A 20,692-nucleotide genomic window follows, 5' to 3' on the forward strand; every position below is an offset into this window, starting at 1 on the left:
GTTGAGAAAATAACTGAATATTTTGTTTTAACTTTGGATTATATACGGTAGATCGCGGCCTATCTCTTTTTTGTTTGTTATATTATCTTGTCATATTATCTTTTTTATAAATTTGGTGTGTGTGTGTTAGTTAACCCGTTGGCTGCCACGCCTTTGTTCTCCCCTAGCTGCTTAGCACGGGCCGCGCTGTTCGGTCTCGTGGTTTTCATGCCGCGGGGTCGGACAGTCTCACCTGCCCCAGATTCGCCGAAAGGCCCTGTTACTCTGTTAGGCAATGCACCATAGGGACTTCTCCCTTGTCGATGCGGTGATGGATTCTAGAGGTTGTGCATTCCATCTTCTCCTGTCACCGTGTCAGCCCGGACTTGTCAGCAATGGCAAGTCCCACCTTGGTCATGGATATCCTTCAGACGTGACGCGTAGAGTAGTAGAGAGCAACCTATGGGTTGTATGGCGTGGCAGCCAACGGGTTAACTTAAGTTAAGTGTAGGCCTATATGTATGTATGTATGTGACTGTAAAATGTAGTGGAATTGTGGGTGGAGGTGGGACAATAAAACAATTCCTTTTTAAAGTTTTGTTTGCTGTGGCTGTATCTTATAACTTATAATAAAATAATGTTTAGTACTTGACTAGTATATACTTTACACAAGTTATAGGCAAGTGCCTGATCATCTCCAGACTCTTTAAATAAACTTCTATGATGAACCAAACACTATCTGCAACTCCTTTGTTACGCCAACTAAAGTTAAAAACACAGCTGTTAGCATCAAAATTTTTTTTAACACTACAGTATGTCTCTTTCGTAACTTGCCCTGTAAATGAAGTTTGTTCAAACACTAGAATATGTCGGAATTCAGAGCGACTAGAGCAATAGTCACCTCCATGCGAAATAGGAAAGATCCAACAAAAATCAGAAAACGTCGCAATGTCAAAGGCTTTTAGGTGGCAAGAGAAGTCGTACAAAATGATTACCCATATTTCAACATTTATTTTCTCATTAAAGATCAACAACAATTCCCAGTGACTAGTAACTATTAAGATATGACCAACAAATCTGAACACAAATAAATAAAAATGGAACTTTGGCTCTAGTATTTAGGAGCGTCCTTGTAGTAAATTAGGGAAGCGTAGGTTGTGGTGTAATATTCAGGTGCCTTAGGGGTGTAGTAACTCGGGGCAGAGTAATACCTCGGAGCTTCGGTGTAGTAGGACGGAGCAGCGTAAGTAAGTAGTGGTAAAATACTCAGGTGCCTTGGTAGTGCAGTACTTGGGAGCTTCAGTGTAGTAGCGGGGGGCAGTTAATAGCATTTCCTGTGGACGATGGAAGGTCCGGACTCGTCGTACTCTTGTTTGGAAATCAACATATCTTTGAAGTTGGACAGAGAGGCCAAGACGCAGCCACCGAACCAGACGGAATGATTGCGCTTGAGGGGAGCAATGATCTTGATCTTCATGGTGTATGGAGCCAAGGCGATGATTTCCTTCTCCATGCGGTCAGCAAAACCTGGGTGCATGGTGGTACCTCCAGACAGGACGATGTTGGCGTACAGATCCTTACGCATCTTGACGTCGCACTTCATGATCGAGTTGTAGGTGGTCTCGTGGATGCCGCAAGACTCCATACCCAAGAAGCTGGGCTGGAAGAGAGCCTCGGGGCAACGGAATCGCTCATTGCCGATGGTGATGACCTGACCGTCGGGAAGCTCGTACGACTTTTCACGGGAGGTGGAGGAGGCGGTGGTGGCCATCTCCTGTTCAAAGTCGAGGGCGACGTAGCAGAGCTTCTCCTTGATGTCACGAACGATTTCTCTTTCCGCAGTGGTGTTGAAGTAGTAGCCGCGTTCAGTCAGGATCGTCCTCAAGTAATCGGTCAGATCACGGCCAGCGAGACCTAGACGCTGGATAGCGTGAGGAAGGACGTCACCTTCGTAAATGGGGACGGTGTGGGAGACACCATCACCGGAATCCAGCACGATACCGGTAGTACGACCGGAAGCGTACAGCGCCAACACTCCATCTATTGCGACGTACATGGCCGGGGTGTTGAAGGTCTCGAACATGATCTAGAATAATACCATTTTTATTAGTAAATTCGGTTTATTAATTTAATAACAAGAAAATATGATCGAACCTGAGTCATCTTCTCGCGGTTGTACTTGGGGTTGAGAGGAGCTTCGGTCAAGACGACGGGGTGTTCCTCAGGGGCGACATGCAACTCGTTGTAGAAAGTGTGATGCCAGATCTTTTCCATGTCATCCCAGTTGGTGACGATTCCGTGCTCAATTGGGTACTTCAAAGTGAGGATACCACGCTTGGATTGGGCCTCGTTACCAACGTACGAGTCCCTAAATTGGCTCATGCCAACCTATACAGAAAAAAAGATTGTATTGTTTACAAAAGTTCGTGATTTCTTTCAAAATTATTTATACCATGACACGCGGATAGCGAGGGCGTCCAACAATGGAATGGAAGACTGCACGAGGAGCGGGTTCTCCTGCGAAGCCCGCCTTGCACATGCCTGATCCACTGTCAACCACCAATGCAGCAACTTCGTCGTCACACATTTTGTGTTGGTTAGTTGGAATTTAAAGGCCCGTTCACTTCACACTCATGAACTCATGATCATGAATGAATGAATGATGAAGAGTAGACGACGAAGAAAACAAAATTAACAACACGCCATCTGTTTTCGAGAAAGACAACTTATCAGTTGCTTGCAAGCAATCAGGCATGACATTTCTCTTGTATGATGACTGAGAATTGGAGTTCTTTCAAATAGGAGGATAAGTCATACTTAAACACGAAAATGAATGCTTCGGATTTGACATAGTCTTTGCAAATTGCAAATCTGAGATTACTGAGCTGGAATTTGTTAATTTTTGTGCTTTCTTGTAGCTATTTTTCCGTGTTTGCTATTTTTTCTAAAAATAGTAGCTGTGCGTCAAACAGTATAGAATCGTTTTGTCTTTCGAAATGTGTACTATATTAATTGAACTGCAACATACATATGAAGAAGTCTAAGTTATTCACACAAAAAAGTTGTAGCGAGGTAGACACAATGAGACTATACGAAATATAAATCATGATGCCAAGATAAATCATTAAAGGGAATCAATGAACACTAGCAGAATTTTGCTGAATCAATCCTGTTAGACATTAACGAGAAGTGCAGTTAATGCGGTCATTTATTTCTGGAAAATTTACGATATCGAGAGGGCTGATTAAAACAGTGTTAGACAAGGTGTTTAATTAAAGGGTTTTTTTTTTAGGGAGGCTGACATGAAATAAAATATGTAAAACGGCATAAAAAAAGTACCAGTATGAAACTATGGACACAAGAACTAAAGTAGTACTGGGAGTGGTATACAGGGAAGGAATGAAGCAGAGCAGCATGCACAGAGCTACAAATACAAACATTTCTGCTCGTCCGTTTATATTGACATAATCAGAACCACTACGCTTGCAAAGTGACAACGGAAACTGTCGAGAATTTCCTGACGCTGTTTCAAACATGTATTGAGAACATGGAATGAATACAGTTAAGAACGAGGGAGAAAAATACTGAATAGTTAGGAGGGAGAAATTGAGAGAGCGAGAGAGAGTCAACCTGCCGTGATGCGGGCGAGGCGACGTCTGTAAAGCGAGGGCAAGAGAGAGAGAGAGAAACTGCGACCTACCTCGGCGGAGCCAAGGTCGCTTCTAGAGATTTCTAGAACAAAGAGGGAGCGTTAGAAAAAGGGGGGTGAGAGAGGGTGACAAAATGAGGGGGGCGACGTTGCAATGTGTTAAGTAATTGGGAGGGAAATGGATATTTCCGACAGAAACAATGGAATGAGATCTCACGGACATTTGAAATAATTCAACAATACGGGAAATTCTGATGCCGGGTAATAATTATTTTTATATTTTATTATATTCGTTTGATTGATTGTTGTTTTTAACTCGCAATTTCGAGCCGGACTTGGCCATTGGTAGAACCATGGTGTATTAGTATGGTGGGGGAACTTATGGTTGGAATCGGCTATCTCGGCTGAAGCCAGTGGTCGCACCTGATCAGCGCTGCCTGGTGGACAATTGGGTGAACTATGAGCTATAAACGGTCTGAAAATTTTCTAAGTCCGATTGCACATTGCTTGTGTACTTATAAAGCTATAAAATCGTAAAAAAAGAGTCAAAAACAGCAATTAAGTATTATTTTTCAAGCTTTAATTATTTTAAAATTAATAGAAAAAAATATGAAAAAAAATTAACTCACGACAATTGGAATCGAACCATTATTCTTTAGAGTCGCAGACCTGTACTCTAGCAACTGTGACAACCAGCTGTTATCAACTATCGTAAATTTTAAAAAGATATACTATTTTTCAGACGAATTTACAAAAGAAATTAGTATCTTGGTTCATAGAGGGCACCAAAGAAGTGCGACCAGCCCTGCAATTGGCTGTTAAGAATTTCGACTTTTCCACTAAGCTCCGCCTCTTGTCCGGGAACTGGCTTCATTCGAGATACCGATTCCAACCATAAGTTCCCCCACCATACTAATACACCATGGTAGAACGGTTGCGATCGCCGGTGGAATCCTGGCTACTGAATTCATCGTCTGATTGTGGATGTTGATGGTGCTGATGTTGAAACTGGGCCGCCAAAAGACTATCAGCCGTCACCTGACCCATGAATTTTCGGATATATCAGCAAAGTAAGACGAAGTGACGGCCGTCTCTGGTCTCACCGAACCAGAGCTTCCAAGGTGGGTATCCGCTGCATGCACCTGTTGCATCACCATCAGATCGGCTGCGGTGGCCAAACCTTCCGGGCTAACGGACAGGACACTGCTGCAGTTTGCTCCACCATCAACCCCGCCTGCGCTGCCATCCATTTCGTGTTTCTTCAAGTGCCAATTTTCATTAATCATTGTTGTTGTTTATTTTTATTTTCACTTTCTGGTTCTTCGAGACGTATGTTGTCATGCAGAAAGCGACAAAATATAGAAAGCCGAATCTGGATTTTCCTGTTTCAAAACTTGTTAGATTTGTCACGTAGGACCATTGACCCGGAAAACTAAATAGGCTTTGAAGGCTATATGTATATCAAGAGGAAAGTTTTCGTTTCCGAACAATAAATGTCTCATAATAATATAGTACTTTTTAAAAAACGGAACAAATTCATTCTAGAATAATAATACAAAATATATGTATGATATATCGCTTATTAATTGTGCATTTTGACAAACCTTCGGTCTTGTTTTAACGAAAGTCGACAAGCACTAACACACAGTGAACAAAATGATAATTTCCAACGCGAAATTCAAATTGAAAGTTCAAGTAACAATATTCTTCATGACTTGACGATCGTCGTCCATATCTTTCAGTTATTACGCCTTCCGGCGATCATCTAGCTGCTCGGAAGGACGAAAGAGTGGCGGCCGGATTTGTGGTGGAGTATATAAAGTGCTTCTCGATCGAATCGGGCTGATGTCCGCATTCCGTCTTGTGTCATCAAGACTACGTCCGGCGTCAAGGGAGCCGTGAGACGGACTGGGTTGCCCGACGCCAAAATGCAGAAAACTGGTCGGTGGAGTGCTGTCAGCGAAATTATTCCTCGGCGGCGACTGAATCTGCGTATTGAAAGGACTCGATGTAGGGCGGATATCTCCGCTGTTTGATTTAATCGATGCTGTTGTAGAGGCTGCCGGACGGGGGAAAAAGAGCTGACTCCTGGAGCAATCCATGTCATCCTTCCACTGGCAAACGCTATTGACTTGATCAAATAAAGTGCCGTTGGGGCAAGCGAATGATCTTTTCAGTCCAGTTGTTGACCCATCGTCGATGCAAATGTGGAAAGTTCGACATTCATTCTTCATGTCCGCATAATAACCTGGGAAATATCGAATCAACAAAACCATTAGAGTTATTCGTGTTCTGGCTTCAAGGATTAATTGGAAAAATCTGAATTACCTGGAGGACGGCCTTCACAGGAAAATCCAGTCATGGGAATGGGTAGTGGAAGTGATTGCGCTTGCTGAGGCTTTTGTGGCTGGCGCATTTGTTGTTGTTCCGATAAAGTGTTTCCCGATGTACCCATCAATGATTGATTTGGGCCAAAATCTTGTTGATTGTTGTTGATGAAAGGCGCCTTGTTAAATTGCATCGGCGGCCGATCGTTGAACGACGGCAGTGTACCAAATGGCCCTAACTGTTGTTGGTTCTGTGACTGTTGTTGATTCAACGTCAAAGGAAAAGGATTGAACTGCTGTGGACGCAGCTGCTCTTGGTTAAATGACAAAGGTAGTGGGTTTCCACCAGCAAAGGGTTGTTGGTTGTTAAAAGATCCCAAAAACTGCTGCGAAAGAAATGGATTTTGTTGTTGCGGTTGCTGCTGCTGCTGAAGCGACTGGAATTGAGAAGTACCGTCGAATGTGTTGTTGAAAGACAGAGCTCGTTCGTTTGGAAAGAATTCGCCATCACGGCCTAGTCGATTTTGTTGTCTAGTGTCGAGCGAAGATTGCAACTGGGGTCGCTGGCTCATGAATGGATCTCTGTTATTGAATTGGTTATTGGTGAATTGACTTCCAAATTGGGACTCACCCAAACCGGCCTGACTATTACTGGGGAAACGATTGTTTGTCAAAGACGATGTGCCAAAGGGGAAGCGGGTTTGGGATCCGAATTGTAAACCCGACGGTGAAGAAGAATCCTGAAACTGGCCTCCTTGCAAAATGATCTGATTAGATCCCAAGGAAGAAGTTGATCCCGTTCCGAAGCCTGCTCCGCCAAATTGAGATCCGCCGTTATTCTGCGGGAAATTACCGAAGCTCGACTGCCCGAATCCCAATTGAGGATCGTTGCTGAACCCAGACGAACCACCTAACTGTTGGGAAAAGCTAAAGGGGCTTTGCTGCTGTCCTTTTAATTGATTCTGGAGTCCCAGTTGATTTTGAAGCAAAAACGGATTTTGAACGCCCATCTGATTTTGAATACCTAATTGATTATACAAACCAAACTGGTTTTGGAGACCCAGTTGATTTTGTTGCTGCAATAGGCCCAGCCCAAAAGGATTTTGAGAAAATCCCAACTGGTTCTGAATGCCCAGCTGATTTTGGAAATTGTTTCCACTGAATTGATTTTGAAGACCCAGTTGTGCTCCAACTAGTTGATTCTGCAAACCCAATGAATTAAATTGACTTCCTTGGCCCAGCAGTGCGCCGTTTTGCTGTTGGGGCAGTGTTTGTTGGAAGCTGTTTTGTGGGAAACTGCTTTGCTGAAAGCCATTTTGTAGAAAACTGTTTTGAGGCAAACTGCTTTGCTGGAAGGCTGGCTGCTGGAAGCCGTTTTGCGAAAAACTATTCAGTGGAAAACTGCTCTGCTGGAAGCCACTCTGCTGTGGGATTCCGCTCTGTTGGAAACTATTTAGCTGTGGAAATCCATTTATATAGTAGGTTGGGACAGCCGCTGCGGTCCCAACCTACTCACCCGTTAAAGGACGGAAAAACGTCTATGGAGCCGATTGTTGTGTTTAGCTGTTTACTTCGTAGTCTGTGGTCTCACAATTATATTTACCCCAAGTCACATAATTTACGAAATACATGTTACGATTATTAAAATGTTTATATTATTTCATTGTCTTGATTTTCTTTACAAAATTTTGTCGGATTCCGCTAACAATGAAACGTTTAAAAATTTGGTATTTCAAGCGAAATAGGGGACGAAAAAAAATTCAATAATTATTTAGGTTTGGGCAATTAAACGCAACAGATAAGGACGAGCGTATAATAGGGGAACAATGGTTTGAAGCAGTATTGTTCCATCAGGGATTTCAGATTTCAGAATTTGCAAGGCACACTCTATCGCTGGCTTGCAATCTGCGTTCTGGCGATTTACTTTCCATTTCATCTCTAGCTGATTCAAGGACTCTCCAGATGGTTGCAGATAACACAACATCACATGAGCCAAACAACGCCCCCTTAGAAAGAACAAGCGAGCATTTTTGAAATTTCAGTATACGAACAGAACTGTACACAACATACTTAAAGAAGAAAAATGCTACATACTTGGATGAGAGTTTGGGAACTTTGCCCAGACCGATTGTTGATAACCAACTTTTGTTTTCCTCAATCCATGAACTAAGCAGCTCACACCATTCTGATTTAACAGCTGTCCTGTGGGGGCTGAGGTCCGGCGAGGCTAGATTCCAAACATTCACCAGTCTCTCATACATAAAGCACAGTTTTGGCTCCAATGCTTCACTGAATTGATTGTTACAAGCGGAATAAAATTCATTGATCTCAAAATGAAATAAAAAAATCCGTAAATTATTATTACCTTAAGGAGAGCAGTTTGCAGTTGGAAAGCATCTGTTCTAGGATATACGACTCGTCTTCTACCTCGATTTTTCCCTGATTGGTAACCAGGCAATACCAACTCAAAAGACATCCTTGCTGCCAGCAAACTCCGGTCAGTTCCTTCAAACCTCCTGTGGGGAGCAATCCAAAAATAAAGGAGCGAGTTCCTTCTAAATGTTCCAAGGCAGTTTCCAGCACAGCAGCAACTCGTTTCAAGTCAGAGTGACCACCACCGATTGAAGTAACCACTCGCAGAACAGTCTCTACCAAGGCGGGATCGACAGGGTACGAATTAATCCGCTGGCATATGCAGTTTTGAAGGGCGTCGGCAATCAGACTAGAGCTGGACACGGCCACCGTTAAATACTCATGAATGGCACTCCTGTATTCCGCATGCTGACTATTGTGGCAGATGAATTCCAAAAGACAACTAACTGCATTTATTATAGCTTTAGGATGTTGCTGGTTGAGAGATCGGTAACGAGAGACAGTCAAAGCCACAAGACGAATCCAGGATCGAATAAACATTTGTTTCTTAAATGAATTGTCAATTTGATCAGACGATTGAATATGGTAGCCACTGGCAGCTTGCAATAAACTGAAAATATAAATTCATTAATAAAACACAGAACATTAGAAAAAGCCATAAGTTTCAAAAAAGAAAATTACCGAAACACGAGAGCATCGTTGGAACTGGATGATGTTTCCTGTCTCTCTAAATAAGGTTGCAAAACGAAAAGCGGATCACAGGTAGAGACGTACCAGTTTAATACTTGGTCATAGACGTTGGGGTCTATGTATTGCCAAGGATATGAACAAGCTTCATCTAGTATACGTTTCATCATTGGATTCTATTCAAGGTAAAGAAATTAATCAGCCGTGAATTGCATGATTGGTGGCGGTTTAAGTATTGTGGTTAGTACCTGTTGAGCGGTTGGTTCTCCAGCCAATCGGACATGCAGATGAAGCAAACAAGCTAGTAATCGGGCACAGGTTGCCGGTTGAGACTTACACTGTGCAATGAGGGACGACAAGGAGCAACGAACGAAAAGATTGACTAGGAACGAATGAACTTCGGGCAAGAACTGTCCCACAACACGCACCATTTGCTCCAGGTCATTCAGTGAAGGGATAAACGATTGCCAGGGTAGATTATCCAGTGCTTGATGAATTACCTTCAAAATAAAAGTGTAAATTTGCGATTATTTCCTACAAAATTCATTAATAAGAATCACCTGAAGTATGTGTGGTTTGACGGCTGTGTGGCAGAATCCATGCAAGTAGAAGGTTAGCATCTGAGACAGAATGCTCTGCTTGGCAGGAATCGTCTCATGGATGAAGTTGATGCAGTGTATGATGGAAGAAGCCATTAACGAAGCCAAACCGCTATCGGCAGCGATCCATGGCAGCAAGAGTGTACGGTCAGAAGACGCATGTTGTATCCAAGCTGCGCAATTAGAATTTACGTGTTGTTGGGTGTATGGTAGTATCCAAGGAGAATAAAGATCACGAATACTAGTCCAAAGCTGCCCAACCACTGCAAGAATTAGTTCATGTTTATCATTATCATTCAGTAAGACTGAGAATTGGAGAAAAGAAATACGGTACATAAATCTGAAGGTGTTCCAGCATCAATTTGCAAAGTGGCAAAACACAATCCATGGCCGATGGTCAGTAGAAAACAAGTAACAACGTGGACATAAGGTCGATATTTCGGATACAATCCATAAAGACCGTGAAGCTGTCGTTCTTTGGAAAAATGCTGTGACAAAATTATGGTCGTCTCCATCATCTAAGGAAACGCAAAAATTATTAGAATTTACAATCGTAAAGATTTTTGGAAAAACATTTACTCGATTGACATCCAGTAGCGTCTGTTGAGTGGTGTATTGCAAAACCTGTTGACGAAACTCTTCCATGCTCGATTCGGGTTGAAACCGGAGTAATCCCTGACCTAGGGTATTGATCAAGTCGCACCAAAGAGCCGGGCTGCAGCTCTGGGCTTCGCTGGATTTCAGCAGTAGATGCAGGACTCGGTTATACTGCTCTGGAAAATTGTGTAACAATACATGTTGCAAATGGCGTCGCAGGATCTATTTCAATAGAAATTATTATACATTGATCCTTGAGAAAATTAGAACAACTTTTACTTACTTCATGGACGGCTTGTGCCTTTTCAATTGGTGTTGGGCCAAAACTATCTAAAGCAGTAATGATGATATCCAGAAGTTTCACGCGATCCTGTGGATAGCATTCTCTACAATTCAACCACCAACGAACGTCAAACTAAAATTTAAAAATTTAAAAATATATACCCATTAATTTCAATTGGAAAATGGCTTTCTACTGATTTACCGCGCATCTACCTTAGTAAGAAGGACTAGAATAAGATCACTATCATGTTTGGATAGGGTTGTGACCAGCCGATACGAGTCTAAGAAAGCGGCAATGGCGGCACTGGAAGGATCCGGCGTAGATGGTGTAAAATGAGGTGCCACAAGACCGGCCAAATTAGAATTGCTACTCAACAATCCTACAAGGTTTCGGCACTGTTCGGGATGTCCCGCAATACAACACTGGCCTGTAAAACCAAGAAATATTTATACGAGTCTCAATAGAAATAAATTTAACCACACTCACCTAATCCTTCAAGGCAAGTGGAGAGTAACTGCTTGGTTGGTAAAAAGCTATTACTCTCTTCACTAACAAGTTCAACCAGAATATAAAAGAGAGCTGCTCCTGTCTCCAAAACGTTGGGCTCCGATGAAGCTCGAATTTGTTCGACACAGTCTTCAAGGAGAAGAGCGGCTACGCAAAGCTTTTGGGTGTTGGGGTCTTGGAAATCTGATCGCAAACGGATCGCTTCCTGCCTATTCGTGTCTAATTGTTTACGAACGGAAGAGTTGATTCGCCAGGGCTCGCAACTCAGTTTGATTACAGCCGAGCCGCTACAAACTCCAGATTGTGTTCCATCACATTTGACCGTCAATGTCCGTTCTGATCGATAGGGACAATAAAGTTCCATTAAAAGCTCGGCATAGTGGCAATCCAACGACGTCAATTCGGCCATACGTCTACTGAATTGGTCGGCACAATCTACGACGACTTGAAGGTGTGGATTGAGTAGTCGACGGAGGTCACCGGCATTCTGGAACGCAGCTAATCCTAGTCTCGAGAAGGGCCGTTGAAGAGCTACTTGAGCTAATCGAATAGGTTCAGGATAGGATTGCAGTCTTGTAAATATTGTGTCTTTATTGAGTTGTAAGAAATCTCCTGTTTTTTTATGGAATACTACAGAAGTAGTGATGTTTCTCTCCTTGTTCCATGATTCTCTGAGCTCTTGACGCTCCGCATGGATAGTGTTGAAATCGCAGAGATCCAACCACAAATCAGAGCCTTCGAAGAGTTGAAGCAATCGCGCTGGATGGTAATTGGGCGCTAGTGATGGCAAATAAACATGCGGTTCCAACAGTTTAACGTCTTCCACCCAAAGACAACAACTCTGTAAGAAGCTGGAACGTATGCGGTCGTTCTGAAATAGTTGAACACCTTCTCCCCATTTCAAAACAAGTCGTTTCAATAAAGAAGAAAGAGCAGGAGAGTTTGTCATGATTCGTTGCCCAATGGCCCAACTATCGCTGCCGATTTCCGTGGATTCCGGACGAGAAAAGTAGAGACTGAAGAAACGCTGAATGATCACAGGAAGCAGCGGATGTTCTAAACCAATTTCCACTGCCATTTGCGCATATCGAACTAGACAAAGTTGATTGACACCAATGGGAGGGATTTTTAGAAATCCAGCAATTGATTTTAAAGCCTGTTCGACACTTTTAACTTTGCCCGGTTGTAAATCGATGGTGAGATGTTGCCACATTTTAGACTGGCGTTCAAATTCCAGTTCCATGATGATCCACGAAAGATAAGGGAAGGTTGGGGTGGGTGGAATTAATTCGGTTGCGTCCAAGTGGCCAAGGGCTTCAGACGAACCGCTGACCCAATTACCCACACGCGAAACAAGTCCTTTAGACGGCCGATGGACTTTAGAGGATTCTTGAAGGACGACTGATAAAATGCGACGACAACTTTGGCTACTAACCGGATCCATCCAAGCGGTTCGCGACAAAGTGTCAAGCAGGTAAAGAATACTTTTGTCTGCATTCCACTTGGTAAAACTGGTGAGAATATTTATCCAAATTTCAAGGGCAGGTGTGGCTCCAGCCAAATTTAACCTGAATTAAATTGAATCCCTTGGTTATTTTAGTAAACATTTAATACTGGTTTTATTCTAAAATAAATTAAACAAATAAAACAACTGACCCGTTTAACTTCCAAATGGTGATTTCAATCAAAGAAGCCATCATTTTGAGAACATCCCCGGGAAATTGTGTGGTCAATAAGTTTTTGGCCCTCTTGTAGTAAGTCAAATCGGCCTGAACCAGCCGTTGGAAGATGTCCAGCAATTTTCCCTGATCATACAGCACATCAGGACAAGTGACTAAGAGTGGAAATAAATGGTTGAGGATGGCCACGACCGGGCGATGTTGATCGGCGATACTCAAAGTGTACAAGAGATCGACGCCGATCGAACAGAATTCCGGAACGCTGTGCCCAGCATTAGTCATAGATAGCGCTACATAGCAGCTGAAGGGAGTAGGTGATTGGCGCAAAACTAACAAGTGAGGGTCTTCTTTTAACTGCCGTACAGTACGGAAGGCCTGTTGCGGATGGTGAAGCATCCACTCAAGATGATCCGGAAAACAATCGAAAATGTGGAGGCGAAGTTTAAGGACTAAATGCCAAGCCCACTGGACCACACTCGAAGAATTCCAAGAACGAGAAAAACTTGTGAGAAATTGCACCGAATCGGCCAGAAAATTTGAAGCCAATACGGGGACGGCCGAAGGAACTGGAAGCCTGCCATGAATAGAAACAACTTCCGTCAACAATAAAGCCGTTTGCTGGTGGAAAGCAGTGCCCAGGAACGGACGTTTAGGGAGATCTTCTAACGCCCAGTTCAAACGAGTCAGCACTGTGACAGCGAGTTGATGACGAACAGAATCGAGAGCTTCGTTCAGCAGCCAATCTCGTAGTAACTGGAAATCTTTTATCGTGGGCTGCCATTGATGTAACGGTAAATCCTTGTAAAAAGCCAACGAATCAACCGGTAACTTGTGATGTTGCTTCAACCTTTCGAAGATGAAAGAAACGAAAGGCGGGTAACGGTCGATGATACCCACCAAGAGATCTTTAGCCGTTTCAAAGCAGATCTCCGTCGTGATTTCACTCAACAGTCCCAACTCGGTTAACTCCCAGGCGACCAATTGAAGAAAGCTATTGTCCGATGAGGCTGATCCATCACTGGCCATTGCCGCCAAAGTCACTAGGAAGACGAATCTATCTGGTTCGGGAAGTTGAATCAATTTCGTTTCAAGAAGATTCCAAAAAGAATCAGCGCAGAAAGTACTTTCTTGATTCAAAGAGTCGAGATGATCCAGTTCGATGGGTTCGCCAATGATCTCCGAATGCCACCGTACCCACAACTGGAATCTGAGTCGATGAGTCAATCCGTTTAATGGAATGCGACTCAAAAGCTGCCACGATCGTTGTTGTCTCGTACGAATCAATAAAGACAACCCTTCCAGCACGACATGTTCATATTCTCTTGATATTCGTTCCAACATTGCCGAATCAACGAATCTTTCCATGTGTTGGGTTTGCCATATATCAGATAGATTGCAAACAGTGTGCAAAATTAGCTGACCGAATTTCTTAGCCAGATTCTTGTACCGAAGTCCTTGGTAGGTTTTTAATCCGGATTCAAACATGCTCAGGAGGTGGCGGGCAATGGCGAAAGAACGAAGCCATTGCCCAGCTTTGATGGGTCCGGTAAGAACGTCAACTTGATCTTGTTGCCGAAGTTGAAAGGCAAAACGAAACACATTGGCTATTGGAATTTGATTCAGTAATGACAATAGGTCATCATCCGTTAAGTTCATCACAGTCATTTGATTATCGGTACATTCATCTTCACCTTCGGAGTCTAGCCAAACCCAATGATTGTCTTGGTCGGGATCGATCCAACTTTGTAGAAATTCTTGACGACTGCGGACTGGCTGGCACAAGATCGACAATAGCGCCAACACAACATCAACGTGATGGATGTTGGTACCCTGGCGGTCTTCGAAAGGATCGTAATAGGGTGTCTGCACGTATGGACTGCCCCATCGAGCCAATCCTGTTGGGCAGCGCAAGGCGTGATGGGCGAGGAAGAGATAATCTTCTTTTCTAGCTCTTTTCAGCAAAGAAACAGCAACATAGTTCAGCCAAGATTTCAGGTGGTCGATAAACACTGGATCTTTGACTGGCCGTCGCAGGAAAGCAAAAAGAACCGAAATTGAACCATGCTCACTTTGTTGGCTGCCCTGACAAATTAGCCATTCGACGCGCAGTTTCCACCAATGAGATTCGTAGACACTCAAAACCAACTTTTCTTGTATCTTTTCGCGTTGTTGTTGCAGCTGGCGAATTAGTTGAAGTGAGGATTTTTCGTTGAGATGGGCTACAGGAAAATCGTAGTAACCCTTAACTTTTTTGCTGTCGGAGCATTCGCCATATTCCACGACCCTTTTAGTCTCTGTTGTCCAAAGTTGGGACGTCAACATTTCAACGTCCCGATTCACTTGATCCAGTTCTTCCATTGTACTTTTCAACATTAATCTTGAGCGCAGAAAGTATGTTAGGCTTTCATACAATGGATGTGATTCTAAATGTTTTCGGCAATCCAGAAAACTTTCCACCACAGCCATCTCGCCCACAAGTAATTGGTTTTCATAGAAAGACACCAGTTGCTCCGCTGTGAAAGGCTTTAGATTGCTTAGTTGTTGTTGATTAAAAACAACTTGAATGATATTGTCTTTAAATGACTGAGGAAACGCAGTATCTGCTACTATTTTATCACAGGGAAGATCTAAGTTGAACTCGAGAGTAGCATTTAACATGCTAGGAGCTGGTGCTGAAGGAGCTTTTGTCTCTGTTAATTCTGGGGATTCCATCAAAAGTTCACTCAATTTATCATAAATAGATTCTTCACATGTGCTGGGAGTCTGATTGTATCCACATTCACTCACAATTTGAGTATTTTCAAGTTGAACAGATGAACTAAAATCATTCTCAACACATTCAGGTTCATTCTGAGAATGGTTGGGAATGTGATTTGTTTCCTCAATTTTACTAGTTTCTGATTGTTTCCTCGCATCTTGTTGAAGCCTCTCTTCAACTTGTATGATGGCTTCTGATTTTTTTTCACAATCATCTTCAAAATGTATAGACCTTGTTTCATTTTTTATCTCCAATATCTCTTTAGAAGATTCAAGAGGATCAACCTAGGTGAATGAAGCCAACAAACTGTGAATAACGTAGACGAAGTAAAGTTTTTTTTAAATTATTATTACCGATTTATCCTTAGTTTTAGATTTCCCTTTTTTCTTGTTCCTCGGACGCACTGCTTCAGCCATGATTTACTGATATCGAATACGACGTAGTTCCATTGAATTGATAAAACTACAAAGCTCAACTTTGTTTTATCTTTCCATCCTGGATTCCCAGTTCTAGAAGACTACAGACAGCTGAATCTGTTTTCATTACGCATTTCATAACAGAAGCCTTTTCTCACCAGTTTCGGCTTTTCCGCTTTTCTTAGCTGGCCAGCCCAGGCGCCCAGCACTCTGTGGCCAGCCTGGCCTGTCAGCAACCTGCTAATTTTGCTTTTCAGCTTTGCTTTGCTCTGGCTTTGCTTCAATATTTTGCCAACATTAACTAATTGTAGATACACAAAACATGCATGCAATAACAGTTGTAGGGGGGGAGGGGGGAGGTATTGATTATTACATATAATTGAACTGAAAAAGAAATCGAACACGGGTCATTTTGGTGAGATATGTGATGGCAGAGCTATAGAGGGTGCCAGACATTCAGGCCATCGACATTCAGGCCAACGACGTTCAGGCCAGGCGGCCTGAAAGTCCCCGGCCACTGGCCTGAATGTCCAAATAATCCTTTCAGGCCAGTGGCGGCAGTTGGTAATCTGGTAATTTTTAAATGCAAAGTCTTGAGTGATGGGATCGTGACTCTTGACGTGAGTGATTGAGGATATCTATTATTGAGCGCATTATCTCGATCATTTATTACTAACGGATGGAACGAACGCTCATGGAACTGTGGAGTGATAAATTTCAATGAAGCAGAAGCCCCAATTAAGTGCGGCTCTATGGTTATTACATTATTTTGAATACTTATTTTTATTTCAAAAGTAGACTGTAGCTGCAGCGCGAAACAATTAAATTTATTTAGAAGTCAGCGAAAGTTAAATCAGGTTTGGTAATCAACGATAATCAAACTACAATTCAAATGAAAAGAAATTCCCAAAATAGACTAGATCAAGCGTAATACATCGTTGCTAGAGCGGCGTTATTTAAAACATGCGTGCGTGAGAAATTTGTGACAACATAAGACTACGTGATCTGTTTCTTATCAATTAACAATATTCCCAGTCTTGATGGTCGACTGGTCTGCAAGCTAGGGGGCATTTCTCTGGGGCAATCCAGCGGCCTTCAAAGTTATCTGACACGAAGGAGTTGTTCTCTCGTTTGGTCGGAAAAGGATAAGTAGGCAACGCATTCCAATTCTCCATACAGTTATAGCTATCGTGAGCCACCTATTATGACGATATAATTAACTTTACAGGTTCTTCCAAATGTGAATATGTTCATAGTTACCACATCGTGCTTAACAGAGGGCCAGAAAATTTTAGAGAGGAGAATTTGATCCGTATCATATTTTTGGTTGTGTCCAAAATTTATCAAAACTCGCGTCAGGCCTTCTACAAGGTCCCTTCGTTGATATACTTTGACTCCGAACATACCTAATCATAAAGCGCACTTAGTAATTATTTCAACTGAATTATAAATTGTACGAGAGACCAGCAAGGATGCGGGCTTTATGAGCCTGGTGATCCCTCATCAAGTGAAAGGTGTAATTGAGTTGAATCCATTGCTGAATTGCGGCTACTTCTCGATTAGACACTGTAGCGTCTAAATCTCTGGTAAGTACAACATCAACAAGCGGGTCCAACAACGGTAGAAATCTCCAAATTCGTCGATTGACATTGGAAACCTGTTCTCCGGTTACTGGTCGGAAATCAGGATTTTTTTTCTTTCGCTTAGAAAGCCTTCTCCAAAGACTACCTACGTCGCACAAATCAACCCACGGGTAATCACAATATACATCACATAATATCTTGCGTTCCTTTGTATCTACTTCTGTATTGTGATGTAGTCTCATGATCCACCCTGAAAACAATAAGAATTATTGTTTGAAATTGAGCAAACGTTTAAAATAGAAGTTTAAAACATTTTTACCTGGAAGTAGTTGTTTGATTTTAATAGCGTTTTCACGAACAAACGAGAAATACCTCATCCCGTCCTTGTCAGCATTTCCAAAGAGAGAAAAAGAAACAATGTTTTGGTTTGGCCCTCGTTGAACAGCTTCCCCATTGCACCATGTATAGTCAACTTTTTCTTGGCGTATTGACGTATTATTCCCCGAGCAAGGACAAGGGGAGAGATAAGAAAGTGCTTGCGAATCGGGAGGGAAAACTTGCATTGATTCCACATCAGTACGGGAAACCAGATTTGAGCCAATCTTTTCAAAATGCCACATCGATACCAAATAAAAGGAGAACACTACCAGGGTCACCAAAGGAATTTGAATTTTCCGAGGTCTGCTACAAATTTCCATTTTACCATTTAAAAACTATGAGAATAAAAGAGAATTATACAGAATCTTTACATCGCTACGCGTCTAAACTTCATGAAGTTCTTTCAACGAATGGGAGGCTAGCGAAAATCACATTACTATTACACTTGCGGCACGGTCAACAACCCCATTAAATATAGTTATAGCCCGAGGATCCACGAAACACGAAGAAGATTTAACTGACGCGGAATTTAACGTTTATACTGTTTAAATCAGTTAAAAATAATATGGAACTTAACAAAATGTGACGTTGCAAATTAAATTTTAAAAGATTCCCCAGAAAATCCGAACACCTTTGAAACGAGGGCTTTTACACTGGGTTTTCTGGCTCCATCCTGCTGCCAGGTCGTGATAGATGGATTCAGTTTTGTTGTGATGTAATTTGTCACATAACGAACACAGGGCATTTGCAGCCAGAAAAGGGTATCTCTTTACTACTTGAAAATGAGGTTTCCACCAAAAATATTCGTTGTATAATTTGTCGTCAGAGGCCAACAGCTTGAGGTATTCGGCTAATTCTCGAGGACTATACTGTAATGCGTCAATGTACGAATGAGGTGGTGCGATGGCTGAGTAATTCGCTCCTCCCATTACAATTGGGATGATTCGACGTTGTAGGACGTCGAAAAACTTTTCAGTTACATAATCGTTACAGAAAGAATTTTCAAAGGCGAGGTAGAACTTGTATCTGCTATCAAGCAAGTCGTAACATGGCTCAGTAGACAAAAATGCACTTTCGTTCATTGGGCAACGAAGCGAATAGCAACCGCCATAGATATCCACTGGGATGTATTGGCGCATAATGGTGACGTATTTTTCTCGGCGACTTTGTGTGAAGCAGTGCGAAACAAACCACGCAACCAATTTTGTTTTGCCAGCCGCAAAATTCTCACCATTCTTGGTCGATTGTATATATGCTTTACGAGTGTGGTGTGTAGCCGGGGCAGATGGTAAAGGGATTATTTCACCATAGTGATAGCGAATATCCGCGTGAGTTGCGTACGACATTGTCCAATTAAATCGACGATTAAAAAGTTTAACTTCCTCACCGATGTAGGTTGGTGGCTCTTGGGAAAAGAAAATGTAACGCTGTTCCGGTCGTCTGTGTTCGTCTACTGGAAACTTGTAAAGAGAGAGCGGTGGCATATTAAATATTATGCTGTCAAATTGGTGTAGGGGAGCCCAAGTTCGGTTTTTCGTAATGAAACAATTATTTATCGGGCAATGATGACTAGTGAAAGTATCGGCTCCTTCTCCGAAAACCTCCAGCTCAAAACGTGAGTATGGGTTCCAAATTAAAATCGTTTTCGTAGAACTATTGATGAGACTCAATGTCTGAGTCAATGATGGAAAATTAGGAGTTGGCCATGTTGCCTGATAAAAACCTACAAAGAGGATAAATGTTATTGAAATGACAAAAATCCGCTTAACCGATCGGGAAATGTAGTTTGCTTGGCGAACTAATTCCATGGCAACTTCCTTGCGCGCAAAAACAAAACTTTTTTTTAACACTGGATTTTTATCTGCCTTGCATTTTCGATAAGTAAAGGACTAGGTTAAAATTCGTCATCTCAGCATGGTCGCGGTCTAGAACGAAACTAACTAGTAAGGAAGTGAAACACGACACAAGCTACTCTAGAGATGAGCAGCCATGCAAGTATATTGGAGACTCCAGGCGATGGTAGGGTCAGTGAACCGAAGCGCTTTGTACTCCTTAACGCTGCCAGCGTTTTCTCTCAAATGATTCTACTTTTTGTGCAGGTGAATTACGAATGGAATTAACTTGAAAACCAAAAAATAAAAAAAATAAAAAAAAACTACTTTAACGCCCATATGGCCTCGATAAATTTTCCAATGTTTTTATGATATAGGAGAAAATCCAACACAATATGTCTGGACTTTGTGCCCCAATACCACAGACATTTTATTTCTTGATAAATCAAATCATACCATTATACGCTAACACTTCCACACAAATTCGGTACATTGCTGGTTGTAACATATAGGTGGCATGAAAACAAACAATAAGACTGGAACGACGGTGATTGGTGAATGCTACTAAACTAATTAAATTTTAGCGGAATCGGACACACGCGTTTCTTCGGGCAAACGGACGTCGGCAGAATTTTTCGATTGCTCTAACGGTTTAGCAAATGCTCGACTTACAACAAGTTTGGTGTTGGTTTTCCCATAGAATTCGAGTTTCTTTTCCAATTTTGTATCAAACAAGGTATCAGAAGGTGGCTCACCCTCAGCTTCTGTGAAGAAGAGTTCAGTTCCAATTGTGTCGTAGTATTTTCCTTCATAAAGTTGATTTCCAATTTTAATTATGGGTTCATCAGTTTCCATGCCAAGTACTTTGATGGAAACATTTTCTTGATTCAAAGCATCACTCCCTGTGTTTCCAGCAAATTCTACCAAAATGTACTGTTCTTCAACTGTTTCTTCATATTCACTTTCCATTTTTCTTTTTACAATTCTTCTTCACAAGACTGATAAATGAATGATTTTATTTAATTAAAGAACTGAACATTAAAGT

General features: G+C 42.1%; 5 protein-coding genes across 6 annotated transcripts; all 5 read right to left on the bottom strand.

The window, feature by feature from the left end:
- Positions 1-970: 970 nt before the first annotated feature.
- On the bottom strand, positions 971-2,566 carry LOC124328692 (actin, clone 403-like). Its single transcript, XM_046787494.1, has 3 exons — positions 2,432-2,566; positions 2,134-2,367; positions 971-2,065 (listed from the first exon to the last, which is right to left on the bottom strand). The coding sequence occupies exons 1-3, from the start codon at positions 2,564-2,566 to the stop codon at positions 1,301-1,303; spliced, it is 1,134 nt and encodes a 377-aa protein (XP_046643450.1). The 3' UTR covers positions 971-1,300.
- Positions 2,567-5,134: 2,568 nt separating this feature from the next.
- LOC124328693 (neurogenic protein mastermind-like) lies at positions 5,135-7,586 on the bottom strand. The gene is made up of 3 exons (XM_046787495.1): positions 7,527-7,586; positions 5,957-7,463; positions 5,135-5,876 (listed from the first exon to the last, which is right to left on the bottom strand). Exons 1-3 carry the CDS (start codon positions 7,584-7,586, stop codon positions 5,374-5,376), a joined length of 2,070 nt encoding a protein of 689 aa, XP_046643451.1. The 3' UTR covers positions 5,135-5,373.
- Positions 7,534-15,854, bottom strand: LOC124328695 (ectopic P granules protein 5 homolog). Its single transcript, XM_046787496.1, has 13 exons — positions 15,792-15,854; positions 12,658-15,722; positions 10,981-12,569; positions 10,707-10,921; positions 10,495-10,626; positions 10,194-10,433; positions 9,949-10,132; positions 9,576-9,877; positions 9,264-9,515; positions 9,010-9,191; positions 8,321-8,938; positions 8,050-8,244; positions 7,534-7,961 (listed from the first exon to the last, which is right to left on the bottom strand). Exons 1-13 carry the CDS (start codon positions 15,852-15,854, stop codon positions 7,727-7,729), a joined length of 7,272 nt encoding a protein of 2,423 aa, XP_046643452.1. The 3' UTR covers positions 7,534-7,726.
- Positions 15,855-16,660: 806 nt separating this feature from the next.
- LOC124328945 lies at positions 16,661-20,220 on the bottom strand. Of its 2 annotated transcripts, XM_046787789.1 has the most exons (4): positions 17,757-20,220; positions 17,319-17,687; positions 17,115-17,260; positions 16,661-17,053 (listed from the first exon to the last, which is right to left on the bottom strand). In XM_046787789.1, exons 1-4 carry the CDS (start codon positions 18,133-18,135, stop codon positions 16,874-16,876), a joined length of 1,074 nt encoding a protein of 357 aa, XP_046643745.1. In that variant the 5' UTR covers positions 18,136-20,220; the 3' UTR covers positions 16,661-16,873. The 2 variants fall into 2 exon arrangements, 1 of the variants encoding a protein (XP_046643745.1); XR_006916555.1 differs by lacking the exons at positions 16,661-17,053; positions 17,115-17,260 and having other exon boundaries at positions 17,389-17,582; positions 17,656-17,687.
- LOC124328696 (transcription factor tau 55 kDa subunit-like) lies at positions 20,221-20,616 on the bottom strand. Its single transcript, XM_046787497.1, has one exon. It carries the CDS (start codon positions 20,614-20,616, stop codon positions 20,221-20,223), a length of 396 nt encoding a protein of 131 aa, XP_046643453.1.
- Between the last annotated feature and the right edge of the window lie 76 nt (positions 20,617-20,692).

Source organism: Daphnia pulicaria, chromosome 3 (genome assembly GCF_021234035.1).
Source record: "Daphnia pulicaria isolate SC F1-1A chromosome 3, SC_F0-13Bv2, whole genome shotgun sequence".
Classification (NCBI taxonomy): Eukaryota; Metazoa; Arthropoda; class Branchiopoda; order Diplostraca; family Daphniidae; genus Daphnia; species Daphnia pulicaria.